General features: G+C 35.0%; 2 protein-coding genes across 2 annotated transcripts in view; both read right to left on the bottom strand.

The window, feature by feature from the left end:
- Positions 1-2,206, bottom strand: part of LOC138336113 (calcium-activated chloride channel regulator 1-like) — a 30,993-nt gene extending 28,787 nt beyond the window's left edge. The window contains exon 1 of the mRNA XM_069285421.1: positions 1,281-2,206. Within this exon, the coding sequence (XP_069141522.1) occupies positions 1,281-1,439 (159 nt within the window). The 5' untranslated portion in view covers positions 1,440-2,206. The remainder of the gene's footprint in view (positions 1-1,280) is intronic.
- Positions 2,207-7,642: 5,436 nt separating this feature from the next.
- Positions 7,643-13,639, bottom strand: LOC138336730 (neurogenic differentiation factor 1-like). The gene is made up of 2 exons (XM_069286283.1): positions 12,285-13,639; positions 7,643-7,873 (listed from the first exon to the last, which is right to left on the bottom strand). Exon 1 carries the CDS (start codon positions 13,321-13,323, stop codon positions 12,289-12,291), a length of 1,035 nt encoding a protein of 344 aa, XP_069142384.1. The 5' UTR covers positions 13,324-13,639; the 3' UTR covers positions 7,643-7,873; positions 12,285-12,288.
- Between the last annotated feature and the right edge of the window lie 719 nt (positions 13,640-14,358).

Below are 14,358 nucleotides of genomic sequence, written 5' to 3'. Positions count from 1 at the left end.
TATGGCGAAAAGGTATTGTATCACAGCAGAACATTTAATGGCCCAACAACACCTCGTTAAAACGGGATAATTCTTTCAGAAATCGGCGAGATTTTTATTTGTCGTCATTAACAATGGTTAAACATTTTTGTTCGTGTGGTTTCAGTTATCAGGTTCCGTATCATTTCATGGCATATCGGGATGGATTTAGTTGTAAAAAAATCTGGAATTTGAACAGAAAAAATAAAGTCTTCTTTCCGCACCTAGTGACTCTCTTGTCTATGATCCAGAGAATGAGGGCTAGAGGTAGAATGTTTAATACTTTTACCACTCGACCGCCACAACATTAGCGTTATACTTCTAGACTACTGCAATTGACACTTGTAAATAATGTCAATTCGTTGCATGCTGTGTCCATTTCTATTTCCAATGTGCTTCCCAATCTACTTTTCAATTATCATACTCGAACCTTGGTAATATGTTCAAATAAGCATGTACATTTTACGTAGCAAATCTCACAGGGATAAGACACACACTGTAGTATGTAAATAAGGATGGCCCAAACTGGTACGCGCAAAATAATCAAACAAGGATCAAAGCTTGCTTAAGATGTTTGCTTTCTTAGAGGAGGCGTGGGTCTTTGTTTACATTCACATCTAACTATACCATTCAAGATGAATGATATTTAGGAAAATAAGGGTACCATAGTATCGTGTGTTAAACTTTCATTGAGGACATTTGATCCCATTCGTTTCTTCTCCTTACCATTTTAGGTCAAGTTACAATGTTTGCGATTTCCTGTGGTTTTGGCATTCCTTGCTTTTGATATTTGCTTTAGTCTTTAGAAAAAAACACCTTTTGGGGATGGATATTATTAATCGTTATATTTAATACGGATATTTGCTTTTATATTTTATATGAATGTGTTTTTGTTAACCACCTAATTCGGATAATAACAGTACTCAAACAGGTCCGAGTAAGATACTAAATGTTACAGCGATACATATTACAGTACTACAGCTCATTGCTGTGTACAGCGGCTGGTCTAATCATGAAATATTCTGAAGTCTGAAAGCATTTCATATTGTCAAGTTCATTCTCCAAAGTCATAATTTTCCGTTTGCTTCCCTTTTCATTATTTGAAGTTTTCTTCACTTTTTACATTATCCTATATGATTTAAAGTTAACTATATCTAAGCTTGTCAAAGAAATCCATATAATAAGAACTACATGCAGATAATGCTATGCTCATAAAATTAAATTGGTTGTCCGGAGTAGGTCATACATATACCATACTTTACCTTAATTCCGTCCACGAGTCCTGCAGTCTCGGGTACCTTGTCCGAAATGACAACTTTCACACCGGTATATCCATTGTCCACAATTCGGATTTCATGCTTTTCCGAAATGACAAGAGGCACCATAAATAAAAAGATTATCCTTGATAAAGCAACACGCATCTTGTAAATAAAAACGTGTACTAAAGCTTACACTGTAAAGTCCTGTAGATGTACTGTTCCTACATCGAAAGTTTTTGCGATTTTATTTAGTCGCTACAGGAGAGTGTTGCCCATCCCCACCCCACGAACGAAGTGATATCCTTTGTCGTGTACCTGTATATGTTTACATTATCTCTTCTATCCTTGAACATGTGTATTGAGGAATGTAGACAAAATACAATCCTTTGGATTAAATAAAGTCCAACACAGCGGTTTGTCAATGCTCTAAGATGACAAATCCATTTTAATCCTGCTTATACGCTTTATAACTTTAACTAGGGCCGCTCAGCATACGTCGGATTATTTCTAATTATAGGCTACACATCTTTCCTTTCCCTACAGAAATCTTACTGGTCCTGTTTCGGTCAGGGCCTTATATTAGACAGCGACAAAAGTAATCCATGTTAAAAAAACACATCGACGAGCAATAGTCTCCCCTTTCGTCCGCCCCCTCCGCCCCTGTACCGTAATCGCGTGCCGACTCGCACCTGTGACGTCGTCACGATTCAATGAATCTATGTCGATGTACGTCCACAGCAATTGATTCTCTACCCGTGACGTGGTGCACGTACCCCCGGGAGTAGGGGAGGATGTCCAGGCTGTCAGTTAAGTGCAACAAACGTAATGTAGAAAAACTTAAAACTTTACTCCAAAAAAAAACAAACAAAAAACGTTAAACCAATAGATATCGGTTGACTCATCCGATCCAGGTTAATGTACAGCGACACGAAATGTCATTTAGGATCTGATGGTGTGTCGATTAGGTTACGTGGTCGAGAAAGTGCTCTAAAGTTGTTCATTTTATAACATAAGGCTTGTGTGCAGTAGTGTGTGTATTGTTCCGAGGTTAATCAGTCGTAAAACATTGTACTGTCAAAGTAAAACGATATCATTTGTACTAAATATATATACACGTATACATATATATATCCATAGGTGCTGATGTGTGTAGGTTTATGATCTCGAGAAATGTACATAAACATTATCATAATTACACTTTGTTGTGAAAGTTCCCAGGCAGCTTTGTAAACCTCAGCACAAATGTCAATATTTCACTAACAAGATTAAATTTTTCTCGTGTTCGAACAGATCAGATTTAGACTTACTGAACACATGCACATTAAACCTGACCCGCAAAAAAGACCCTTGGTTCGAATGTCAAGAACCGGAAGTCGACAGGTTACCCAGTGGAGCATCCAAATACTAATGATGTATTAGACAATCGATAGGGTATCGCCTAACGGTCTGTTTGTAACCAGATCACTGCAAAATAAAGCTTCAAGAAGCAAAACCGAAGTTTGTTTAAAGCGGAACTCGACTGTTAACTTTTTGGATTTTCCAGTTCTAAGTCCGCCCCTCCTTTCCCCATACAGTATTTTAAGGTGTTTTGTTTGTTTGTTTGATTAATCAACATCATATTAACAGCCAGGATAATGTAAGGAACCCCCCTCTATGTATGCAATTTGTTGCGTGTATGAAGTGCGGGTGTGCGTTTTAGGAAACTTTTTGGTTTATTTGTATTGTGTCTTCTTGTATAGTGGAACTCTTGCCATTTTTTTTATAGTGCTATATAACTGAAGCATGCCGCCGAAGACACCAAGCAACACACCTCACCCGGTCACATTATATTGACAACTGGCGAACCAGTCGTCCCATTCCCTTTATGCTGAGCTCCAAGCAGGAGCAGAAACTACCACTTTTATAGACTTTTTTGGGGTGTCTGGGTATTTTAAGGTTCTTCGTAAGGACAGGGCAGAAATTCTTAACATGAATATAAAACGTCGAGTGCACATGTCACAATTCACCACTCACCAGTTTGTTTTTAAATCAAATTTTCAAAAAGTAATATGAAACTTTCAAATACTAATTCTCCAGAGGGAGAATATATATAAACATTAAACAGTATAAATATCCCTTCCACAAATTTTCGGCCTCTTGGCCATCTTCAGGTACATAGAAACGAAAGAAAAGCTAGGTGAAATCCATCTTGAACGTTTTGATAGTAATAGGAAAGTTAAAAGCGGTCTACCACAAGGGAGTGTAATAAGACTCCTCTAATTTTTTAATCTATTAATACATTACGGAGATTGTAAAATGTGTGGCTAAACGTTTTGCTCATTAAAATTTCTTCGTCTCATTACATATATATACAAATTTACAAAAACCGTTTTCTTCGTTTAATACAATATTCTTTCAAGCCCATAAGTAAGTTTAATTTTGTTCAATGTGTATAGAATAAGATAGAATTTGTTCATAATAAATAACATTCCGGCAATTAAAAACCTCTCTTGAACAAGAATACTTGTGTTGCGACAAGATAACACCCAGACATCTTCACCTAATACATAAATTACCCAGTATTTGTAATATCAATGTGCTGACAAAACATCGTTCAACCGTCGTATTCACAACGCGGATTTTATTTCCTTGTTGAAAACGTTCATCACCGGAGATACTCATGATTTCACACTGACTTAGTTTTAAAAAGTTAATAAAGAGTGTATAGACTATGGAATAAAACACCATATAAAATGTGCTTTAATGAATGATATCCCACGCTGATTGACAGATCCCCGCCCCCATAGATGTACCGTGCACCTTGTGGTACTATATTTTAAATGACATCTGTCATCCCCTTGTCAAAGTATACATGTAAGTATGCACTGTACATTTCTGTACCACACACATAGTTTGTGTATACTGGCTATCAATCCTACGTACGATACCGTGTAACCGGGTTTTTTCGTGGTTAAAAAACAATTTTGTCGATTTCGACTTAAAACAAGAAAATTGAATTTTAACGAACTAAAATGTTGCAGTCTGACTAGAAGAGAACATGCGATTTTATCTGTCATTTGTTGTTATACATATTAATTTTCACAACTAAAACAATGTCACAGAAAATTACCGACTAAACGGTATACTGTATATAGGTCATGACCAGTCCTGAGGTACTTTTATTGATTTATACATGTGTGAATGATCTATAGTTACTTATTTCGGTTGTAGAATAGTTTTAGTATATAACTTAATTATATAATCAAGAAGTCTATAGATTATACAATAGTTTTTATCACTTTATTTGTAGGGTCTTTATACCTTATTCTGGGTTTGGATTTGGAACGAATTAAGACCAGAAGAGACGAAGGCAAGCGTTTGTTAGTTTTGCATAGACTGAATGATTTGCACGTCGAGTTACACGTAGAAAGTTTTCGCGGTAACACACACTGTAATTGGCCAAACACAATATGGGCTAAGATACATGTACATTATGTATCAATGCGCCACATCTGTTGTTTTTGTTCGTTTGGGTTTTTTTGTGAAAATAAGTAAAAGCAAAATATCAATGCCATATCAGTATCTCACGGAGTTATCAATAAGCATTGTTCTCAGCATCTTTTGGGTTTATGTATTGTCATAGACAAAAAACAGACGGATATAATTCCGTTATTTCTCTCGTAATTTTCGGAAAATTTCTAACACGAAACAACATGGAATGAAAATAATACCCTGGTATGTACGATGTCAAGGCTATATGGGAAAACACCATATCATTGTATTTAATAACAGCCACCAGCAAAGCTCAAAATAACAACAATACACTATAAACAACAATACCTTTTGTGTAGCCGAAGGCCGCTCACAGCAAGTGGTCGGGGTTACCTCCCATTATTAGTTCTGTATCAGTAACTGTGGCTATGCAAGGCCATCTTGTACTTGACAATCTATTTCTTTTACTACTTATGGGGTGCGAGATCCTGTACGTTTTATCCTAAGGTGTATGAATTTGGCGAGTGTTAGGAAGACATGATGAAGATTATCATAAACCCACTTTCAGAAACAAGCCGTATAAACACACAAATTGATAAGATTTCGGGTTTATTCTTACACTGGATTTTATTTTAATTTTCCAAATTTGGAATTTTAAAAAGAATCAGATATTTCATAAATTTTTGTAGAACAAAATATTCAAACGCAATTTTACCAATATGGATATTGGTGAGGCAACCACCTAACTTGTGCAGATGTAAATGAAACATTTTTCTTATATATTTTTGACTATACATCGTAAGGAGGTAATTGAACAAGAAAAAGACAAAGAAAATTAATTTCCCTTGCATTGTAATATGGTGGTTGCTAATTTTACCCTGTAAGAGCGGTAAGAATGGTCTTTTCACCATAGTATACTGTGCTTATCAACCTAGAATTATTATATAATTAAGTCTCTGTATGCACTTTGATAAAATTGGGATTTTATACTAACTGAACCCGGAGATAAATAGGATATATCACTCGTGATCCGTATTTTGGTGTGATGTGCCACTATCCGCTTCTAATGAGAGACACTCGGCACGTTTTTGATGACGTCAAATCAAACGGGACTGTCTCCCTATTTTATCCTATAACGTATACGTTTATAGTGTATTTACATCATCACGTGTGTACACGCCACCTCAGTCCCCAAGTAACAGAAAGAAACTTCCGAAACATACATTTGCCTTGCCCAGTTTTACGAAAATTCCTGAACTTAAATTCACCAAATGAAAGCATCAAAGAAGTTAAGGAAAATCTTAAGTTAAGGGAATTTCTTTAAATATTGCATTGCTTTTTATGGCCCATAAGTTAAGAAATGTCCGTGAAGCTGTGCTATGAAATATTGAAATCACCCCTTCCCCCATTTGGTTTGTTTATATGTTACTACATTATGTAGTATATAAGAATGGTAATTGAACCTAAAGTAAGATACCACCGTGTACAATTTAATGATAAAATATATGCACGTGTTCCAATCGCACTACCAATTTTAGCTCATTCTACTCTTCTAAATCCAACAATTGACCTGTCCATTATGAACTTGTAGGGGTGAATTAATTTGTTTCTCCTCCATACGATGTATTAAGAACGTATGTCCCAATAGATAGTAACGTCAAGCGAAATCTAAAACACTATAATAAATGACTTGTCTAGTTTACTTACATAGTATTCATTCATAAAAAAATATTTGGGGTCGGCACGCAAAAATGAAAGTAGATACCTAAAGCAGAATCGTAATATACATATGTGTGTATTAACGTTATTTAATTCCAGGTCATGACCAGTGGGTCACGTGGAAATAATCTCAGTCACAATTTGGGTATTGTATATAATACATTTGTATGTCCATGCCTTACAGAGATATGAAACAATTTTGTATTTGTTTTACAATAACAGTTTATTAGAATTTGCAATTAGTATCTGAAATACAAACCATGTCACTGACCTATATAATAAATGGCCTATACGCTTCTCAACATTTTCCTCATAACATCCCCAGACTTACCTTAAAGGCCCACTACCTTTCCGAACCGGCTTTTAATTTTTAAAATGGGAATGTAAAACAAGATCGATATTTTTGTAGAGTCTTAAAAGTTATTAACTTACCGTTAATACTACATTTACCATCACCTTCTGAACGATTTGATTAATATAAATAAAATGTTTATTTTCATAACGCGGGTCGTATTATGTTTCCCGCCGTCGTCCTAAATACCGCGCGGTAGTTGACTATCACTGCGCCAGACGGCAAAACGGCGAATCGACTCTCCTCTGTTTTCATATATTACGCATGAAATCTTGCATATGTTTGGTGTTGTAATCTTATTTTAGGTCATCGGTATGCATTTTCTGATGTTATTAATGTTTTTTAAGAAACCTTTATATTTTTCTCCGGAAAGGTAGTGGGCCTTTAATATAATGTTAATCCGCTATGAAATAACTGACTGCTTCTATCAATCTGATTAATTATATAACATAAGCGTATTGAAGATATGGGTTTTTATCAGTTGCTGATCCTATATTACTCATCTCGTTAGAAATAAAGACAGTATGACATCGCTTTTACGTACATCTTCGATCGCGTTCGAAATTTTTTGATCTTTTGGCCCAGTTGTTCAAAACATGATTAGATAATTGTACCTGGTTACGGTAATTAAAGTTTGTTATCTCATTTGCTAAAAGAAATCTGTCCTTACTTCATTTATATATTTGAGAAATTTATATCCATTTTGTTAAAATTGATTTGACGTCATATCAACATTGGTGTGTCAATGTGATTAGTTTAATAATGATTTGAACAACAAGGTCTTAAACTTCAGGAAAAACGAACTCACTTGATTATCAAGGTTTAATACATATAGTTTATTTATACAAAGTAACAAAGAACAAGCGATTCGACAGAGTAATTTTTCATCTCAAAACATTGAAAATCACGCAGTTTGCATGTGAGTCTATTCTACATGTATCTTCAGCTTCCGTTCAAAATGGTCTCGAAGCACCGACATGAACTCCTCTGAATTCTTTGGGTGATTCAACTCGCTGAACAAGTAAACTGGAAAGATGTCCAACTCCGCCTTTCACTGCAATAAACAAAGGAATTATTATTAGTTCACGTATTATTTTCAATATGTTCACTAAGTATTAGGCTAAGTATTGTCATTCTTTAACATCATAACAACAATGTACAGCGTCCATATTATTATTGTATCGTTATACACATGTAACTCCAGAAACATCAACAACCTTAAAGCTTTCTCTAAATAAGATAAACACAGTTTAAACTATCAATATGCATAGCTATTTCTAGGCAGAAATGATTTATTCAAATGTCCAATATCCAATTTTATTGTTTTGTGATTTAGAACAATATCGGGGTTGAATCTAACTTGACTTTTTGTTGATAGTTACGTATAGTGTGGCTTCATAATTTCTTTTACGTTTTCATTCGACCGCTTCTCTATGTATCACGGGAGATAACTCATACATCATAACGCAGGATGATCCTAGTATATAGGGACTGGAATGTGGAGGAATAGATTATACGCTGTATTTCTCCGACAAAATTATTTTTAAAAGATTGAAATTTGCCTTTGTCTGTTAACATATTCACTGTATTGGAGAAATGATGTTACTTTATTTAATGCCATTTACATTAAAATTAGAGGTTAGATGCACCTACAATTACACTGTATATTCATTCCAATAACGATTACAAGGACATAGACAACCAAAGACAGAAAAATCCATCTTATATCCCACAGAACTATTTCTTCAGAAAAAAAAACAATAAACGTTTGTGCTCGCATTTTTCGTAACTTCCATACAAACAAATGAAATATGATGTTTTCACTGAAAGTCAACATTCCTTCCAGGGCCGAATTTTTCTTAGTGATTGTAATAAAACTATCAATTATTCATCAAGTTGTTTTCATCTGAAACGTTAAAGAAAGGACCATTTTAGATCACAGAAAATAAAACTGTTACATGTTTTATTGGGGTGCGTTTGATAAAATCTTAAAAGAATGAAAATACAAAAGACGAGTAGAAACCCATTTATTTTCATACGGTCGTTAATGTATTAAGACAGGAGAAGCAAAGACGCGAACTGACGGCCGCTATCTAGCCCCAATCTAGCCCCTATCACCCCTCATTAGCGTTATTCTCGCACCATCATATTACCGGATAGCATCTCCCACACTCCACCTCCATTAGGGACCAACTTAATCATTTTATTACCCCCAATTAAACAATCATTTCATCGTGCCGGAATCAGTAGGGTTTGACGTCCCGGGGGAGGGGATGTGAGATGGATGGATTCATTTTAAGTGAGTGAGACAGTCACCGAATCGTGTGAGGAGGGACATTAGCGTGAAATCGCTAATTCAACGCCACTTGTTTGCGCGTGATTGGTGTCGCCGGAAGCGTAGAGGGAGAAATCTGTTGTCGGTAAACAAGACGACATGGGGAGCATATGTTAATTAGAGACTATTAACGGTAACTGATAAGCGTGAACATTTTAATCAAATATTTTAGTTTTGAAATTAAACACGAATTAATCGTGACAACAGGGACGTGATGAATCCCTGATGATAATATAGTCTCCCATTAACATGATTTAAGGTAATTAATCGATTCCTAATTGAGCTATGTACATTTTCAAACAGTAGTAATAAAGTTTACTTTACACATGTACATTGAAATCTAACGAAAAAATCCACTTGAAGTAACTTAGACGAATCTAACGATCTTTTTTACAGGCGTGATGATATTAATTTGATATTCATTGGAAATTACATTTTCTGAAAAATATCAGTAAATCGAAACAAACTGCATATTTTGGGGTATAATATGTACAGATTGATGTTTTTGATTAAGTCTCAGTTTTATACGCGCATATTGTATACATAAAAAAAAATATATAAAAATATATATATATATTACAAAAAGCTCTCTAGTCAGTGTGTGCGACAGTGACACGGACGAGAAATACACTTGTAGATATTTGTTTAATGAAACACCGTTAAAATACACAATATGTCAATTTTCTCGTTTTTATACGCCTTAATTTCGCTGTTAATTTGTCAATAATTAATCTTGCGGTTGGATTAGCGTAGGTTAATTTCAAAACTTTCCAATTTTATTTAGATAATGAGTAATTTGAGTAATCAATGTTGCATCGTTTGGTGATGAATCGGACTAGACCGTGTCATCATTTTGTGGTTACAATTCGGTTTATGATATATAAGAAAAGCAGACAATAATGTGGCACGGGACCCTATCATCCTACATACGTATGTAAACAATCTATATTATGTATGTTCAATTCTAAACTTACTAAAAACAAGATATTACACTAATCATTAACTGTCTATAATTAACCGTCCGGTACAAGTGTACTCTATACCGGGGGATCACTACATTTTAAAATTATTTAAAATCTTAACTGTTTTACCTGATTGATATGAATCAGCTCAAAAACACACAAGACAAAAATATGTCCGGCAGGTGTCAGATTCAGTTTAATTGATTTATAAGCTGGTTAAAACAAATCGCCTACGCAACTTTGTCCATGTCCAGATCTCGACACGCCGACTTAAATTTACTTTTCGTTATTTAAATTTTTTAACTTTTTTTTTAACATTTGCAATCTTATATGCATTCTTTAAGTAAACATAATACGCTTTGTTAAAATGTATTATTAAATTTAATCAAAGTAAAATAATTTGAATTGTAATTTACTCAAAGTAAAATTATTTGAATTGTTTAATTTTTATATCTAAAAGTCAACACTAATGTGTTGATTGTATTATACTGAAAGACGACTTTTAAAACAACTTGTGACTGATCATTTTGTGTTTGTTTTATATGTACATTATGGAGTATATGTAAAGTCAAGTGGAGTTAACTACCAATAAGTACATATAAATGAATGACTTGATATTTATCATGATTTTTTTAAACTGTAAATTAACTTCATTAAATCATTAATTTTGTTATGTTTAATATATTTCTAGTTGGATCAAATCGGTATATGATATTGATTAGTATGCTAGGTTGTAGGTGACTTTGTAATGAATACCTGCTTATTCAGTCGCTATCAAATCCAAGTTCAAGACAATCAGGTTATTATGTATTCCAAAATACGGGTCTACCGGGGAAATCGGGTTAGTTGGCCATACTAGACAAGATTCCTTACTTTGTTCTAAAACTTCTGGCGATCGATGTGTTCTGCGTTGTTACAATATGCAATTTCTGATACTCGCTTCGCTTCTAGTATAAGAATCCCCCTCTCTATATATCCCCTTTATCTCTCACTTTTATAAAAACAAAAATTAATAAAACAATAATGAGAACTTTATATTTTATAAAGCCGTCTTATGATGTACACTGTATTCAATGTATTGTTTATTGTGACGAGAGGATTTTTATATGTTAAGTTACAACTCATGCCCAATCCGTTTGCAAACTATGACAAACATATTATATATATGTTTAAACTAAATTAGAATTTCAATTAACTAGATGTAATTCTGATATGGGTGCAGAATTGTGCAAGGCACATAAGATGAAAATGGCATGTTAGATACGTGTACATATACTGTACATGTATATAAATAGTTCAAAGACTAAATCCACACTTACGTTCCATTTCTATATATAGCCATGCATGGACTTAACATTTCTGTATATACGTTAAATATTATCATTATGGTGTCAAATCAACGCTGTCAGTAATGAATCATGACATGTTGTACTCAGTTACTTGATCTTTTTTCAGGATATCTTAAGTAAATTAAAATTAAGAAAAGTTGGCTTTTAGTTTTCACAAAAATTAAGGATGACAATTTGATTAATATGTTTTTTTTATGATTAGTTCAAAATGCAAGTACAATATCGCGAAATAGTTCGGATGGCAAAATATATATTTAAAAATTACATACAATTAATGCACAATGCATGTACCACAGATTTCAAACATACCTGTATTTAAAGATTACATACAATTAACATCATCTGAGCACAGATTTCAATATATATTTCAAAATTACATACAATTAATGTATGTAGTGCATGTGGCATCCGATTTTGTAACAAAGAATGCGGCAACCATATAATTATGCAATTAATTGCGTCTAAAATGTTTGAAATAGTACTATTACTAAATGCAAAAAGACCAAAAAATATACTAAATGAATTAACGCCGTCCACCAAACCTATACCGCGACGAAATATCAATTAGGATACTGAAGATGCGTTAATTTTTGCGGTTTACTTATTTTTGTTTATTTCGTGCTAAGATATTGCGTTTTAGGGTACCAATATGTATCTTTTATTACTAATGAAACCAAAAGCTGCTGTCAAATCTGATTCATTGTGCTAAAAATAAATTACATTTTTCAACGATTTCTTTGTGATGTGGAGACAAAATAACACACATGCAGTACATGTATAACTTGAGTAAAATAAATGACATTAAAAAGACTAGATTACCTATTCATTGAGCAGAGTATCCAACAGTCTGGCAGTGGTCGGGCGTGGCATCATCCGGGGGTAGGGGATACACTCCCTCCATGGCGAAACAACAATCACTACTAAACCTTTCCCGTCCCTCCTCCGGCTCGGTCATCTCCTCGCTCCCGGCACTTAGGAAACTGGTGTTTAGTTCATTGTTGTTCCGTCTGTCTCCAAACGGAGAAGGGTATACGGACGATCGGACAAGTCTCTTAGCGACGCTGGACAGGCGATGTGACCTAATGTCAGATTTATGATCCGGGTATTTGTCGTATACGGGTGTGTATTTGGATGAGGAGGATCCGGGGGTTTCATCGGGAGTCGGGTAGTTGGGTGTATCGCAACATGATTGTAGGGTCAGCATTCTCGGAGTCTGGTAATGAAGTCCTTCTGGTATCCAATATGGCGAGCCCTGGTAGTAGGGCGTGTACCTAAGCGGGTTGGGATACATTGTCTCCATTGGCCCAGGGGTGGGATAGGCTAGTGGGGCACAGGTCCCGAGGGCTGCTAGGTACGCCGAATTTGGTCCGGGGACTCCTGGAGTTCCGGCGGGAATCTGTTCACATTTCGGAGGTGTTGGAGTGCACTTTAACATTGACTCCAATGCTCGGATATATCCAATGGCTATTCGTAATGTCCGGATTTTTGACAGTTTCTTATTGTACAATTTATACTCATCGGGCAAACAGTCTTTCAGCTGCTGGAGTGCTGAACTCATTTTTTGCATACGATTCCTTTCTTGTATATTTGCCATCTTCCTCTTTGCGTCCTCGCTCATAATACACCGTTGACGAGAGGAAAGCGCCTTCCTGAGTGTATGCCTACCTCCCGTGAAGCATGTCCTTTCCTGAGAATCCGAATTTAGTTCCTCCTTTACCGTGTCACATTCCAAAGTTAAATCAATAGGTTCATCATCTTCACTTTCATCCGACATATCTTTATCGTTTTTATCAAACGACTCGTTCTTATTTTCAATAATGTCTCTTTCGGCATTCCTAATCTCGCGTTCCATTTCCATTTTGGTAAAATGACCGCTGGTCAATGTTTCAGATTTCTTAATTGTTACACTGTAAAGGGATGGTGTTTCAGTGTCTGGGTAAAATGGTCAAGTGGGGAGGATTGGCCAAAATCTGGGGATATAGTGACCAATAGATAGCCCCTTCTATTGTTTTGTGTGAAGTAATACCAGAGCCATAAATTTTAGTAGCCAGGTCCTGTCCCGTTCTCGCGGTTAGGGGGTCCAGCCTGTCCGACCGCTGACCGTTGCATTACGGCTCAAATGTGAGTTTAATTAGCGATTTCTATCGGTCACATCACAACGTTAGATTTCAGTCACCCCAGCCCTCGTACATATCTCCTAAGTAAGTAGTTAATTATCAATTAAGGTGAAAATAATACATTTCACACCGATTTACACACATAACAGGCATCAGACAAGGTGGAACTATAACATTTGGTGTCTTTCATAAAGTTTTATTTTCAAAATAAAAGCTATAACGTAAACATTTACAATTAACGACCGCTTAATGTGTTACCCATATAATTTTTTTTCTAAAGGAAGATTCACTTAATCAAATTAACGACTTGCTGAACAGTGACTAAACAAAAAATTGTAAGGAGTAGTTAAATTTGATTTCGGCTTTAAAACTAATTACACAAAAATTACAGACTTTGTGAATGATTACATGAAACGTATAGTTTTCTGACTGTTTTACAAATGGTTATATGTGTAATTTGATCCTAAAATCTATATGTTAAGGGAAATATCCAGGTCTTCGAAACTTCGAAGTGCTGATTAATATGTTTAAAATAAAAAATACAAGGGAAAGGGTTAAAAGTTATTTGAAGTATTTGTTACACGGCTATTTAAATCATTATACTGTAACAAACTTCCTAAAATATCTAAATTAGGAAAAGGAAGGAGGAAGAGGGTGGAGAGGGAGAAAAGCAGAGGAGAAAGAAAGCAAGAAGCTATAAACTTGGAAAGCGCCGTAAGAGACGGCTAATAAAGTACAAAATGAAAAAAAGAAAACTAAGAAAAACCGCTTTATTA

The sequence above is a fragment of the Argopecten irradians genome, chromosome 12 (genome assembly GCF_041381155.1).
Source record: "Argopecten irradians isolate NY chromosome 12, Ai_NY, whole genome shotgun sequence".
NCBI classification, from domain to species: domain Eukaryota; kingdom Metazoa; phylum Mollusca; class Bivalvia; order Pectinida; family Pectinidae; genus Argopecten; species Argopecten irradians.
Note: the sequence above shows the minus strand (reverse complement) of the source record. Positions and strands in the feature narration are given on the sequence as shown.

Bases quoted from the DNA above. Each gene is read 5' to 3' on its own strand.
- LOC138336730 (XM_069286283.1), bottom strand. From the start codon at position 13,323: ATGGAAATGGAACGCGAGATTAGGAATGCCGAAAGAGACATTATTGAA.